Source organism: Lithobates pipiens, unplaced genomic scaffold (genome assembly GCF_037356315.1).
Source record: "Lithobates pipiens isolate NorthernLeopardFrog02 unplaced genomic scaffold, aLitPip1_a1.2 Scaffold_30, whole genome shotgun sequence".
NCBI lineage: Eukaryota > Metazoa > Chordata > Amphibia > Anura > Ranidae > Lithobates > Lithobates pipiens.
Window position 1 is genome coordinate 50,985,349 of NW_027507791.1, and position 15,351 is coordinate 51,000,699.

A 15,351-nucleotide genomic window follows, 5' to 3' on the forward strand; every position below is an offset into this window, starting at 1 on the left:
ATCATTCCTAATGTCGATAAAGATGCAGCTGGGAAGTACAAATGTGAAAAGAAATCTGAGTCCTCCTCTGACATGAGTTACACTGATGAATCCTTCCTTTATGTCCAAGGTAAAACAATCCAATACTGCAAACTTTGGAGCTCAACTGTAAACCTGAAAATCCTTAATTGTTAAAAGTCGATGGTTAAAACATGTCTGGGTACTTAAGGATCATTCTAATATGTATAAGCCTTTGTACACACAGTCGGAGATTCTGACGGAATGTGTCCGATCGGACCGTTTTGTCGGATATTCCGCCTGTGTGTGGTCTACATCGGACTGTTTCCGTCTGAGTATCCGATAGACCAAGTTTTCCAACTTGTTGGTAAAATTTTCCGACAAAATGCTCCTATCGGACATACTCCGATCATGTGTAGAGAATTCCGATCGGACAAAGTGCCACGCATTCTCAGATCAAATTCCTACACCAAAGCTATTGGCTACTAGCCTGAACGTAGTCCCGTCGTAACGAAATAACGTCATCACGACGGATTTTCCGACAACTTTGTCTGACTGTGTGTATGCAACCGTTTCGGACAAAATCCGTCGGACAAAATCCGACGGATTTGGTTGTCGGAATCTCCGGCCGTGTGTACAAGGGCTAAGAGAGCTATGACTGAGGCTGCTTAGCCAAAGCACGTTAGCTTTGGTACCACTGTCTTAACCATGGACTTTTAACAACAAAGGATTTTGAAGTCCTACTGTCCAGTTCTGGTGCTTGCCAAATTTGAAAGTTTTTGCATGGGTGAGTAGGAAACCAACCATAAAGCTGACACTCCATCAGCCATATTGGTTGAGAGGTCAAGCTTGTCTGCTTCCTTTAAAAAAATAAACATTGCTTGCATTGGAAACTATCATGTATTCTACAAGAACATTACTACTTTACGGTCAACTCTTCTATGTTTCTAAATGTGGAAGACGTAAAAATCTCAGTGACTGAATATTTGACAAATACTCATTTAATGGACATTTCCTTATGGATCTTATTTTTCTTCATCAAAAGACTTATTCCAATGTAGATGTAACTACATTTTGTGTAATGCCCTGTACACATGATAGGATTTTCCGACAACAAAACCGTGGATTTTTTTTCCGAAGGATGTTGGCTCAAACTTGTCTTGCATACACACGGTCACACAAATGTTGGCCAACAATTACGAACGTAGTGACGTACAAGACTTACGTGATATCTCCATTAAGAACGCTAGTTTTACAAGACTGAGCACTTCCGGCTCGTACTTGATTCCAAGCATGTGTGAACTTTTGTGTACACACGATCGCGAAGTCCGACAACAAAGTGTTGTTGGCGGAAAATGTAAGAATCTGCTAGCCAACATTTGTTGGCGGAAAATCCGTCAACAATCGTTCGATAGAGCATAGAAATGGTCGGACTTTCAGCCAACAAGCTTACATCTAACATTTCCCATCGGAAAGCCCCATCGTGTGTACGGGGCATAAGCCCTTGTACACATGGTCGGACATTCCAACAACAAAATCCGTCGGATTTTGTCTGACGGATTTTGTCCGAAACTTGTGTTGCATACACACAGTCGGACAAAGTTGTCGGAAAATCTAATCATAGGTAACGTGATGACGTAATTTCGTTAGGACGGGACTATGTTCAGGCTAGTAGCCAATAGCTTTGGTCTAGGAATTTGATCTGAGCATGCGTGGCACTTTGTCCGATCGGAATTCTCTACACACAATCGGACAAAGTCCGATCGGATTTTGTTGTTGGAAAGTTTTATAGCCCAGCTCTAAAACTTTGTCCGCCAGATATTCCGACGGAAACAGTCCGATGGAGCCCACACACAGTCGGATTATCCAACAACGCGGTTCGAACGGACATTCTCTGTCGGAATATCCGACCGTGTGTACAAGGGCTAAGAGTTGCAAAATCCAAGCCAGCTTGTTGAATCGTGTCCTATTCCTTTGTAGACCTCTTCTCAAGTCCAGAAGTAAATAAGACTCCATACCCCGTGACACAAGGCGACAACCTGATTCTGACCTGTGACACAGTTCTCAGTCCGCTCAGGCAGGAGACAGAACTGCATTTTGCCTTCTACAAAGATGGACAGTATGTTCAGAGATTCAGTTCATCAAACCAATATGAAGTCCAGTCCGCTCAGCTGGAGGATATTGGGAAGTATTCCTGTGAGGTGAAAACCTCAAGCTCCACAGTAAGGAAGATGAGTAAAGCAATACATGTCCAGATACAAGGTGACCATCTTATCAATATAGCTTGTTCGGTGTTTAGAACTTAATTTGCTATCCATTAAAAGTCCAAAGAGGACTCATTAGGGCTGATTTACTAAAGGCAAATACTGTATACTGTGAAGTTTGCAAGTGCAGTTGCTCCAGAACTTGGAAAATTTGGTAAATCTTCACTTTACAAAGAATACCCAATCACATACAGTATATACACCTAATTAGAAGATGGAAGTCAGCACAGCTTTCACGCATTTACTAGGGTGAGGATGAGGGACACCTACTAGAAAACCTACTAAACTAGGTCTATGGCATTTTTATTATTTTTTTTTTTTACCAGTTATCAGGACTGCGATATTGCAGCAGACAAATTGGACACTTTTGACACATTTTTGGGACCATTGACAATTATACAGCGAGCAGTGCTAAAAAAAATGCACTGATTACTATGTAAATGTCACTGGTGGGGAAGGGGTTAACACTAGGGGGCGATCAAGGGGTTAAGTGTGTTCCCTCACTGTGTTCTAACTGTAGGGGGGATGGGACTGTCTAGGAGGAGAGGGAGATCGGTGTTCATACAATACTTACTCCCCTGAAGGAACTGGGATTTGTGTGTTTACACACACAGATCGTGGTTCTTGCTCTGTCACGAGCGATCACAGGAGTCCGGCGGTCATCTCACCCGCCAGGCACTCGCATTGGCTCCGGGCACATGCTGCGGGCCTCAGTGGCCAAAAGGAAAAGCGACGTAAGGTAACGTCGATTTGCCCGGGCCGAGTCAACCTACCAGCGGCTGGTCCGGAAGTGGTTAAACATCTATATTTTACTATTGGGTTACATGGTCGGTTGACTAATCATTAAATAGACACTATAGTGGCCTAGGGATGAGCTTCGAGTTCGAGTCGAACTCATGTTCTACTCGAACATTGCCTGTTCGCCTGTTCAGCGAACAGTGAACAATTTGGGCTGTTCGCAGCAAATTCTAAAAGCCGGAACACCCTATACAAGTCTATGGGAGAAATCTAAAGTGCTCATTTTAAAGGGTAATATGCAGGTTACTGTCCTAAAAAGTGTTTGGGGACCTGGGTCCTGCCCCAGGGGACATGGATCAATGCAAAAAAAGTTTTAAAAACAGCCGTTTTTTCAGGAGCAGTGATTTTAGTAATGATTAAAGTGAAACAATAAAAGTGTAATATTCCTTTAAATTTCGTAGCTGGGGGGTATCTATAGTATGCCTGTGAAGGGGCGCATGTTTCTGGTGCTTAGAACTGTCCCTGCACAAAGTGTCATTTGTGCAGGAAAAAAAGTCTTTTAAAATCACTTGCGGCTATTGTCGGGTCCCGTAATACAGAGAACACTCAATGAGTGTTCTCTGCATTAGCCGACAATTCATTCATTCATTGATAAAAAAAAAAAAGCGTGGGGGTTCCCCTAAATTCAATTACCAGGCCCTTCAGGTCTGACATGGATATTAAGGGGAACCCCGTGTCAAATTTAAAAAAAAATTGACGTGGGGGTCCCCCTAAATATCCATAACCAGACCCTTCAGGTCTGATATGGATATTAAGGGGAACCCCGCATCAAATAAAAAAAAAATTGACGTGGGGGTCCCCCTAAAAATTCATATCAGACCCTTTATCCGAGCACGCAACCTGGCAGGCCGCAGGAAAAGAGGGGGGCGAGAGAGCGGCCCCCCCTCCCTCCTGAACCGTACCAGGCCACATACCCTCAACATTGGGAGGATGCTTTGGGGGTCTGTGACCCCTCAAAGCACCTTGTCCCCATGTTGATGAGGACAAGGGCCTCATCCTCACAACCCTGGCCGTTGGTTGTGAGGGTCTGCGGGCGGGGGGCTTATCAGAATCTGGAAGCCCCCTTTAACAAGGGGACCCCCAGATCCCGGCCCCCCCCTGTTTGAAATGGTAAGGGGGTACAAAAGTACCCCTACCATTTCACAAAGAAAGTGTCAAAATGGTTAAATAAGACAAACACACTTTTGAAAAATTCCTTTATTAAAAATAAAAAAAATAAAAAAAAGATTCCAGCGGTGCTAATCCACTCTTGCTATCCAGCGACGGGTCTCCGGGGTCCAGCGATGGTTGATCATATCCAGCGACGGGGGATCTCTCAGTCCAGCGCTGTCCATACATCCTTCTTCTGTCTCCACTCCGGAGACACTGCAGAGATCCCAGCGCTGACGTTTCTTATATTAGGAGGGCGGGGCCACCCGTCACCTGACCCCGCCCCTCTGACGCTGGAGAGGGAAGCCAGGGGTTCCCCAGTGACGTGTGGGTGACCCCGCCCCCTCTGATGTAACGGAAACCTGCGTTACATCAGAGGAGGCGGGGTCACCCACACGTCACTGGAGAACCCCTGGCTTCCCTCTCCAGCGTCAGAGGGGCGGGGTCAGGTGACGGGTGGCCCCGTCCTCCTAATATAAGAAACGTCAGCGCTGGGATCTCTGCAGTGTCTCCGGAGTGGAGACAGAAGAAGGATGTATGGACAGCGCTGGACTGAGAGATCCCCCGTCGCTGGATATGATCATCCATCGCTGGACCCCGGAGACCCGTCGCTGGATAGCAAGAGTGGATTAGCACCGCTGGAATCTTTTTTTTTTTTTTTTTTTTTTAATAAAGGAATTTTTCAAAAGTGTGTTTGTCTTATTTAACCATTTTGACACTTTCTTTGTGAAATGGTAGGGGTACTTTTGTACCCCCTTACCATTTCAAATAGGGGGGGGCGGGATCTGGGGGTCCCCTTGTTAAAAGGGGCTTCCAGATTCTGATAAGCCCCCCACCCGCAGACCCTCACAACCAACGGCCAGGGTTGTGAGGATGAGGCCCTTGTCCTCATCAACATGGGGACAAGGTGCTTTGAGGGGTCACAGACCCCCAAAGCATCCTCCCAATGTTGAGGGTATGTGGCCTGGTACGGTTCAGGAGGGAGGGGGGGCGCTCTCTCGTCCCCCCCTCTTTTCCTGCGGCCTGCCAGGTTGCGTGCTCGGATAAAGGGTCTGATATGGATTTTTAGGGGGACCCCCACGTCAATTTTTTTTTAATTTGATGCGGGGTTCCCCTTAATATCCATATCAGACCTGAAGGGTCTGGTTATGGATATTTAGGGGGACCCCCACGTCAATTTTTTTTTTTATTTGACACGGGGTTCCCCTTAATATCCATGTCAGACCTGAAGGGCCTGGTAATTGAATTTAGGGGAACCCCCACGCTTTTTTTTTTTTTTTTTTATCAATGAATGGATGAATTGTCGGCTAATGCAGAGAACACTCATTGAGTGTTCTCTGTATTACGGGACCCGACAATAGCCGCAAGTGATTTTAAAAGACTTTTTTTCCTGCACAAATGACACTTTGTGCAGGGACAGTTCTAAGCACCAGAAACATGCGCCCCTTCACAGGCATACTATAGATACCCCCCAGCTACGAAATTTAAAGGAATATTACACTTTTATTGTTTCACTTTAATCATTATTAAAATTACTGCTCCTGAAAAAACGGCCGTTTTTAAAACTTTTTTTTGCATTGATCCATGTCCCCTGGGGCAGGACCCGGGTCCCCAAACACTTTTTAGGACAGTAACTTGCATATTACCCTTTAAAATGAGCACTTTAGATTGTGAACGTTCGAGTCCCATAGACTTTAATAGGGTTCTAAAGTTCACACGAAGTTTAGGTCTGTTCGCAGGTTCTGGTGCAAACCGAACATGGGGGTGTTCGGCTCATCCCTATATAGTGCATGTTTTTTGGACTCACTGACATATTACAGGACTGATGTCTGTGCCACTTCTATTAACAGGTCCTTCCATATGACAACTTGTCAATTGTTAATAGCACGTTGATTTTTTTGAGGGGAAAGGTAGTCACTGACACTGGGGTTATTATTGCAGTCTTGGGTACCACATGATTCACCTGATGACTGATACATGACTTAAATATCTACATTTTAATATTGGGTTACATGATCGGTTGACTAATGTCAACCAATCATGAAGAGGTTCTTCAGTATTACAACTAGTCAATTTTTAATAAGCACTTTTTTTCTGAGGGATGTGACTATTTCATTGGCAATTAAGAAAAAAAGGGGGCTCAAAATATCAAGTCCTGAGCTACTAACCAGGACTTAAGAGTTACTCACCACCAGTTTCCCCACTCAACCCCTACCCTGCCCTTCCCTAATTCCGCCCCTAAACATGCCCTTATAAATGATGTCATGAAATTACACTGTGAAATGTTTTATACAGAATAGAGTTACAAAAATAAATATTTAAAAACGACTTTATCAATGCCCATCAGTGCAGCATATCAGTGCAGCTTATCAGTGCTGCCCCATCAGTGCAGCCTTATCATTACCCATCAACACAGCCTCATCAGTGCCCAACAGTGCAGCCTCATCAGTGGCCAACAGCGCAAGCCTATTAGTGCTCATCAGTGCAGTCTCATCAGTGCCCATCAATACAGTCTCATCGGTGCCCATCAAAGTAGCCTCATAGGTGCCAATCATTTCAGCCTCATCAGTGCCAATCATTTCAGCCTCACTGGTGCCAATCATTTCAGCCTCATTGGTGCCCATCAGTGCAGCCTCATTGGTGCCCATCAGTGCAGCCTCATCAGTGCCCATCAATGCAGCCAATCAGTGCCCATCAGTGCAGCCTCATCAGTGCCCATCAATGCAGCCAATCAGTGCCCATCAGTGCAGCCTCATCAGTGCCCATCAATGCAGCCTCATCAGTGCCCATTAGTGCAACATATCAGTGCAGCTTATCAGTGCAGACTCACCAATGCCCATGAGTGCAGCCTTAACAGTGCATATCAATGCAGCCTATCAGTGCCCATCAGTGCAGCCTCAACAGTGCCCATCAGTGCAGCCTCATCAGTGCTCATCAGTGCAGCCTACCAGTGCCCATCAGTGCAGTCTATCAGTGCCTATCAGTTCCCATCAGTGTAGCCTCATCAGTGCCCATCAATACGGTTTCATCAGTGCCCATCAATGCAGCCTCATCGGTGTCCATCATTGCAGCCCCACCAGTGCCCATCAATGCAGCCAATCAGTGCCCATGAGTGGAGCCTCATCAGTGCCCATCAATGTAGCCTATCAGTGCCAATAATATTATATATGTGCTTATGTATTCTTTACAGAATTATTTCAAACTACAGAAATAAGACTGACTTCATATCCATTGGTAGAAGGTGATAACATGACCCTGATGTGTTTCACAAGCCTAAGTCCGCTAAAACAAACAACAGAGCTGCAGTTTGCATTCTATAAAGAAGGACGAAGCGTTCAAAGATTCAGTTCATCCAACCAACACGGAGATTGTTGCGCTCAACTGGAGGATTCTGGGAATTACTCCTGTGAAGTCAAGGCTTTAAACAACAATATTAAGAAAACAAGCAAAGAGCTGTATGTCGTTACACAAGGTGAGAGGAGACGGGGACTGTGCAAAACACGTGCTGAAATTTGTAAATCAAAAATAGAATGATTTATTATTTTAATAAAAACTCTGCTTTGGATTCTTGGCTTTTCTAGAACTCTTCTCCAAACCATACATTACAGCAATCCTATATCCAACGGTAGAAGAAGACCACATGGCTCTTCTATGTAACACAAGTCTGAGTCCGATCAGACAAGAGACAGAACTGCAGTTTGCTTTCTATAGAGATGGAAGGGATGTCCAGGGATTCGGTCCATCTGACCAATATGAAGTCCATTCAGCCCAGCTGGAGGAGTCTGGAAATTATTCCTGTGAAGTGAGGACATCAGCCAACAGTGTAAAGAAGAGGAGTGAAGAGATAAATATTCACTTTCAGGGTAAGCATTAAACAGGCTGTGAGTTGTAGTTGTTAAAATTTCTTTATAATGCCCCGTACACACGATCGGACATTGATCGGACATTCCGACAACAAAATCCATGGATTTTTTATAACGGATGTTGGCTCAAACTTGTCTTGCATACACACGGACACACAAATTACAAACATCAAGAACGTGGTGACGTACAACACTTACGACGTGCCGAGAAAAATGAAGTTCAATAGCCAGTGAGGCTCTTCTGCTTGATTCCGAGCATGCGTGGAACTTTGTGCGTTGGAATTGTGTACACACGATCGGAATTTCCGACAACGGGTTTTGTTGTTGGAAAATTTGAGATCCAGATCTCAAATTTTGTGTGATGGAAATTCCGATGGAAAATGTCCGATGGAGCTTAGACACAGTCAGAATTTCCGACAAAAAGCTCCCATCGAACATTTCCATCGGAAAATCTGACCGTGTGTACGGGGCATTAGTTTTAAATAACTTAAAGTGTAAGTCAAGCCAAAAAATGTTGCTTTTATTTTTGGATCAAGTGGGAAAGCTTAGAACCCCTGTAGGGTTCAACCGCTTCAGCCCCGGAAGATTTTACCCCCTTCCTGACCAGAGCACTTTCTGAGATTCGGCACTGCGTCGCTTTAACTGACAATTGTGCGGTCCTGCAGCACTGCGCCCAAACAAAAGGACGTCCTTTTTTTTGCACATATAGATCTTTCTTTTGGTGGTATTTGATCACCTTTGCGGTTTTTATTTTTTGGGCAATAAACAAAAAAAGATCGTAAATTTTGAAAAAAAACACACTATCTTTTACTTTTTGCTATAATAAATATCACCCAAAAATGATGTAAAAAAACTATTTTTTTCCTCAGTTTAGGCCGATATGTATTCTTCTACATAGTTTTGGTAAAAAAAATTTAATAAATAATATTGATTGGTTTGCGCAAAAGTTATAGCGTCTACAAAATAGGGGATAGTTTTATGGCATTTTTATTATTAATTTTTTTAGTAGTAATGGCGGAGATCTACGATTTTTATCGTGACTGCGACATTATGGTGGACACATCAGACACTTTTGACACTATTTTGGGACCATTGTCATTTATACAGCGATCAGTACTATAAAAATGCACTGATTACTGTGTAAACGACACTGGCATTGAAGAGGCTGACCACTAGGGGGTGATGAAGGGGTTAAGTGTGTCCTAGGGAGTGATTCCAACTGTGGGAGGGGGGCTACTAGTCACTTGACAGCAATCACTGCTTCTGATGACAGGGAGCAGTAGATCTCTGTCATGTCACAAGGCAGAATGGGGAAATGCCTTGTTTACATAGGTATCTCCCCGTTCTGCAGCTCCCTGACACGGTCACTGGGAGACTGGCAGACATTGAGTCCACCGGTCCCGCGGGTATGGTCACGCTATACACAAAGGGTGTGTGCTTGCCTGCTATCCCCAGCTCTTAAAGGGGACGTACAGGTACGCCCATTTGCCCACCGCTGCCATTGTGCCGACTTATATCGGCGTGCAGCGGTCGGCAAGTGGTTAATGCTATGGGGGTATCAATTAAAGAGATTTGTCCTCCCTTCCTGTCATGCAGACATCAGTTTCTCCAGACAGGAAGTGAAGGAAATTCTGCAACAAGACATAGACAGCAAGAAGGGCTTGGGTCAATGGGCTTTGGGTTTGTATCGGTGGCATTACTTTGACTTCAGCTGGAGATGCTTCTCAGATCCTTCACAAGTCATTGACAGGTGCATTTGGCTATTTTGTCCTTATTAGTAAACACAGCTAGCTGACCCGTATGGGCAAGGGCAGGTCAAATGCACCTGTCAATAAATGACCTGACTTGTCCTTATGAGTAAGCACATCTAGTGCGAAACAAGTTAAAGTGGAAGTTTAGTCAAAAGAGTCTAAACTAGTGATGGCGAACCTTGGCACCCCAGATGTTTTGGAACTACATTTCCCATGATGCTCAAGTTGAGCATCATGGGAAATGTAGTTCTAAAACATCTGGGGTGCCAAGGTTCGCCATCACTGGTCTAAACCTACTATGAAAATACGAACATACGAAATTACGAACAAAGGATTGAAAATACGAAATGCAAATCATTTGTTATAGTTGTAATTTTCTTTCTTTTACTGTTTCAGAGTTTCGTATTTTCGTAAGTTTGTCCGTTCGTAAGTTCATATTCACACATGTTCATTATTTTGCTAATTCGTAGATTCATAATTTTCGTATTTTGGTTCTTTCAGCTACTCGGATGTTCGAATTGATCCAAATGTACAAACACTAACAAATTCGTACAAAAATCTATTCATTACAAACCGAATCGCACATGTCTGCTTACCTATACTGTGCAGCTCGTTTTGCACAGAGTGGCCCCAAACCTGCTCTTCTGGGGTCCCCCGGTGGCTCTCGCGGCTTCTCCCCACATCAGATAACCCCCTGGGAGGTGAAAAAACATGTAGGTTTACTACCCCTTTAACCGCTTCAGCCCCGGAAGATTTTACCCCCTTCCTGACCAGAGCACTTTTTCGCGATTCGGCACTGCGCCGCTTTAACTGATAATTGCGCGGTCATGTAACATGGCTCCCAAACAAAATTGACGTCCTTTTTTTCCCGCAAATAGAGCTTTCTTTTGGTGATATTTGATCACTCCTGCAGGTTTTATTTTTTGCACTATAAACAAAAAAGTGTACATTTTGAAAAAAATGCATTATTTTTTGCATTTTGCTATAATAAATATCCCCCAAAAATATATAAAGAAACATTTTTTTTTCCTCAGTTTAGGCCGATACGTATTCTTCTACATATTTTTGGTATAAAAAAAAATCGCAATAAGCGTTTATTGATTGGTTTGCAAAAAAGTTATAGCGTCTACAAAATAGGAGATAGCTTTAAGGCATTTTTATTAATATTTTTTTTTTACCAGTAATGGCGGCGATCTGCGATTCTTATCATGAATGCGACATTATGGTGGACACGTCAGACATGTTTGACATATTTTTGGGACCATTGTCATTTATACAGCAATCGGTGCTATACAAATGCACTGATTCCTGTGTAAATGACACTGGCAGTAAAGGGTTTACACACTAGGGGGCAGGGTAAGGGTTAAGTGTGTCCTGGGGCGTGTTTCTAACTGTGGGGGGAGGGGTGTGGCTACATGTGACACGTCATTGATCTCTGCTCCCGATCACAGGGAGCAGAGATCAGTGACACTGTCACTAGGCAGAACGGGGAGATGCTTGTTTACATTAGCATTTCCTCATTCTTCCTCTCCGTGAGACGATCGCGGGTATCCCCACGGACATCGAATCCACGGGACCCGCAGTCAGACCCACGGAGCTCGCGGCGGGCGTGCAAGCTCATGTGTAATAACGTGATTTTGCGCAGCGGAGCCAGCCTGCCGCAGTAAAACTGCGTTGGCTGGTCTGCAAGCGGTTAAGGACACGGCTGCCGGTTTCCCGACCCCGTTCCTTAACAACACATTGACTGTGAGCTCGGCAGACGAACATCTCGCAGATCTCGCAGATCTCCCAGTTCTTCCTCCCTGTGAGACGATCGCGGGTATCCCCGAGGCGATCGAGTCCGCAGGACCTGCGATCGGGCTCACGGAGGTTCCGACGGGTGCGTGCACGCACCGCCAGAAGCTTGCGCGCGATGGCATGGCGGTAAATTTAAAGGGACATACCTGTACACCCATTTGCCTGTCCGTGCCATTCTGCCGACGTGCTCCGGTCGGGAACCGGTTAAGTTAAGCATTTAGGGGAAAAAAACCCGGTAGCTGATTGGTTTCTATGCGGAGCTGCACCAGATTTGCCCTCTCCGGCTTTAGTAAATCGACACCCAAGCATGATAGCAGTGGCGTAACTAGAACCTTCAGGGCCCCGATGCAAGAAACCATGAAGGGCCCCCCTGAACCCCAGCCAGGGCCCTTCCCTCCGAGTCCGGTGGTGGAACTCCAGGGCGTGGTCACAGGTATGACCTTTGTGAGCTCTGTAGTTCCACCACTGGCATCAGTAGTTTTTTTTATTATTTTATTTTTTATTTTTAGGTGCCCCATTGGCAGGATGGGGTCCCCGTCCCCAGAAAAGATGAGGTCCTTTTCTCCAGGGCAGATGAAGTTACTGCCCCCAGGTGAGAAGGGGTCCCTGTCCCCAGGGGAGATGGGGGTCCCTGTCCCCATGTGAGAAGGGGCCGCGCACTCATCCATGTTGGCCTGGGCTCCATCCAGTGTGCTGGACAGGTGATCAGCATATGTAGAGGGGGCTGCATGGGCCCCCTGCAGCACATGGCCCAGTTGCGGTCGCGACTGCTGCACCCCCTATAGTTACGCCCCTGCATGATAGTAAACAGCTAAAATAACATAAAATGGAAATCAGAGGCAAATAGTCACAAAAATATCAGTTACAGCTTTAATAGATAAATGTACCCTCAAATGAAATCTCTATATTGTATTTGTAATGGATAAACATTTTTCTCTATTTTTAAGGTACAACGTACAGGAGATATGAGTTGATGAACATAACAAGACTTGTGGCAGCATTCCTTATATATGTTGCCTGCTGTTTTATCACCTTTAAATACTGCTAAGAGGAAACTACTATTGATCTGTCTGTGGAAACTTATTGGATATATTATTTATTTTAAGGAGACTAGTTTGGAACAAGCGGTTAAGGTCATTTCAGTAGAGACGCAAAGTTGGATAAAGGTCACATTGTAATGCTCATACAACATGTTTTAAGCATAGACCTTTCACGGGGTGTGACTACATCAGAAATATAAAGTGCAGTATACGCACAGCCAAATAAGACAACAATAAGAAAACAACAATAAAAAATATTGAAATAAAATAGTACAATGCAACAATAAAAGGACAAAGTACTTCTATATCTGAAGCCCTAAATTTACGGGAAGGTTCTAGCTAGATTTGGTACTAGAAACTAAAAGGTTCTTGAGTCTCTCCAAAACCCTTCCTAATGGCTAATGTGGTATAATGTTTGGGCCCTGAGTCCTCCATTGGAGCACTTAAGTCTATTTGTATCCTACTACAATGAAGGGCATTAATCCCTAAACTATGTCCCAATTTAGGGTCCTTTCACACGGGGCGGATCAGTTCTGATCCGCCCCGTGGATGTCCGTTTGCTCAGCGGGGATCACTCCGCCGATCCCCGCTGAGCAGGGAGATGACAGCTCCGTCTCTGCACACTGCGCAGGGACGGATCTGTCACAGCGCCGCTCTCCCCTATGGGAGATCGGATGACGACGGACCGCAGTGCCCGTCGTCACCCGATCCGATCCGCAGACGGATGGAAAAATAGCTTTTTCCTCCGTTACACTTTTTCGGATCAGAGCGGGTCGGATGTCAGCGGACATGTCACCGCTGACATCCGACGCTCCATAGAGCTCTATGGAGCACCCGTTCAGGTCCGCCTGAAAAACTGACAGGCGGGCCTGAACGGGACGTTAGTGTGAAAGAGGCCTTAGGGTGGCACAGGAGGTTGGGGAAGTTGTGGCCAGTGGTCTCTCACCATTATGGAGTCTGTTAAGAAGCCTCTTGTTGATCTCTTATGATAGAACCAGTGCTGTTGTGGTGACTCTGGACTCTATAGCAGTCATCTCGCACGAAACCAGTGACATCCCTTTCCTCCAACCTGCTGGATCTCGCCAAATTTATGGGAGGGTTTTAGTTAGATTTGGTACTAGAGCACTTAAGTCTATTTGGTTCCTACTACAGTAAAGGGCATTAGTTCCCAAACTATGTCCCAATTTAGGGTGGCACAGGAGGTTGGGGAAGTTGTGGCCAGTGGTCTCTCACCATTATAGAGTCTGTTAAGAAAACTCTTGTTGATGTCTTATGATGGAACCTGTGCTGTTGTGGTGACTCTGGACTCTATAGCAGCCATCTCGCACGAAACCAGTGACATCTCTTTCCTCCAGCCTGCTGGATCTCACCAATGGCTACGGCCTTTTTGCAGCACAGTCTCAGTATGACATTGCGGCAAGTTCCGGTAACGGCAGTAACTCTGACTCAACAGCACCCTACACCAGTCACCTCTCATTCCCCATACGAGACTGCCAAGAGCCCTGGCTATTCCTTCCACTTCCTTCTTTCTGCAGCACACTATTCTGATGTGAAACATGACCGAAACACCACGGACCGGGGCTGTACTGTACTAAAGCCCGGTAAGCATGATTGGGTTTTCTGAGGGCAGTGATGACAGGTTGCTGTCAGAAAATCAGACCGTTTGTACGCTCCATCAGACAATTGTTGGCCAACTTTCCGTAGACAAATGTTGGATGGCAGGCTTTAAAATTTTCCGTGGACAAATGTCTGTTGTCAGATTTTCTGAGTGTGTGTACACAAGTCCGTCGGACAAAAGTCCAAAGTACAAACGCATGCTCGGAAGCAAGGACGAGCCAGAAGCGCTCGGTCTTGTAAACCAGCGTTCGTAATGGAGAATTAACATTTATGACGTGGCAAATTATGAAATGTTGAAATGCAACGCACAATTCTCTTCTTTTTTAATGGGATAATAATGAAGCTGCTTTGCTGGTGATACTCATGGAGTTAGTGCAAATGTATTTGAAAAGGCTTTTTTTTTTCTAGTGATATCAAGAATAATATTATTGTGCTTTTTTTTTATCATTTTTATCATTATGATGGAGCCCCTCATAATGATAAATTCATCATAACGAACATTCGTAATCGTACGGAATTTCAGACACAAATTACGAAATACTAATTCATTCTAATACAAAACGGAACGGAACGAAACAAAACAAATTTATTGATGGTGCACATGTCTAATGCCTATCAATGGCATCTATCAGTGCCGCACATCAGTTCCCATCACTGCCACCTATCAGTGCCCAGCAGTGCCCATCAGTGCCCATCAGTGCCGCCCATCAGTGCCCATCAGTGCCCAGCAGTGCGCCTATCAATGCCACCCATAATTACCCATCAGTGCAGCCTTTCATTGCCCATCAGTGTCTCCTATCAGTGCCCACCAGTGCCACCCATGAGTGCCCAACAGTGCCGCCTATCAATGCCAATCAGTGCTACATATCAGTGACACCCATCAGTGCCCAGCAGTGCCGCCTATCAATGCCACCCATAAGTACCCATCAGTGAAGCCTTTCAGTGCCCATCAGTGTCGCCTATCACTGCCCACCAGTGCCACCCATGAGTGCCCATCAGTGCTGCCTATCAATGCCAATCAGTGCTACATATCAGTGACACCCATCAGTGCCCATCAGTGCCGCCTATCAATATC

The 15,351-nt window shown here is 45.1% G+C and overlaps 1 protein-coding gene across 1 annotated transcript; it reads left to right on the forward strand.

Moving 5' to 3' along the window:
* The first annotated feature begins 780 nt into the window (after positions 1-780).
* On the forward strand, positions 781-13,159 carry LOC143942204 (Fc receptor-like protein 6). The gene is made up of 5 exons (XM_077463457.1): positions 781-784; positions 1,978-2,259; positions 7,399-7,680; positions 7,790-8,071; positions 12,567-13,159. The coding sequence occupies exons 1-5, from the start codon at positions 781-783 to the stop codon at positions 12,665-12,667; spliced, it is 951 nt and encodes a 316-aa protein (XP_077319583.1). The 3' UTR covers positions 12,668-13,159.
* The last annotated feature ends 2,192 nt before the right edge of the window (positions 13,160-15,351 follow it).

Excerpts from the sequence above, each read along its gene's own strand:
- LOC143942204 (XM_077463457.1), top strand. Across the intron at positions 2,260-7,398 it reads AATACATGTCCAGATACAAG|AATTATTTCAAACTACAGAA; the intron begins GTGACCATCTTA and ends TATTCTTTACAG. Across the intron at positions 7,681-7,789 it reads GCTGTATGTCGTTACACAAG|AACTCTTCTCCAAACCATAC; the intron begins GTGAGAGGAGAC and ends TGGCTTTTCTAG.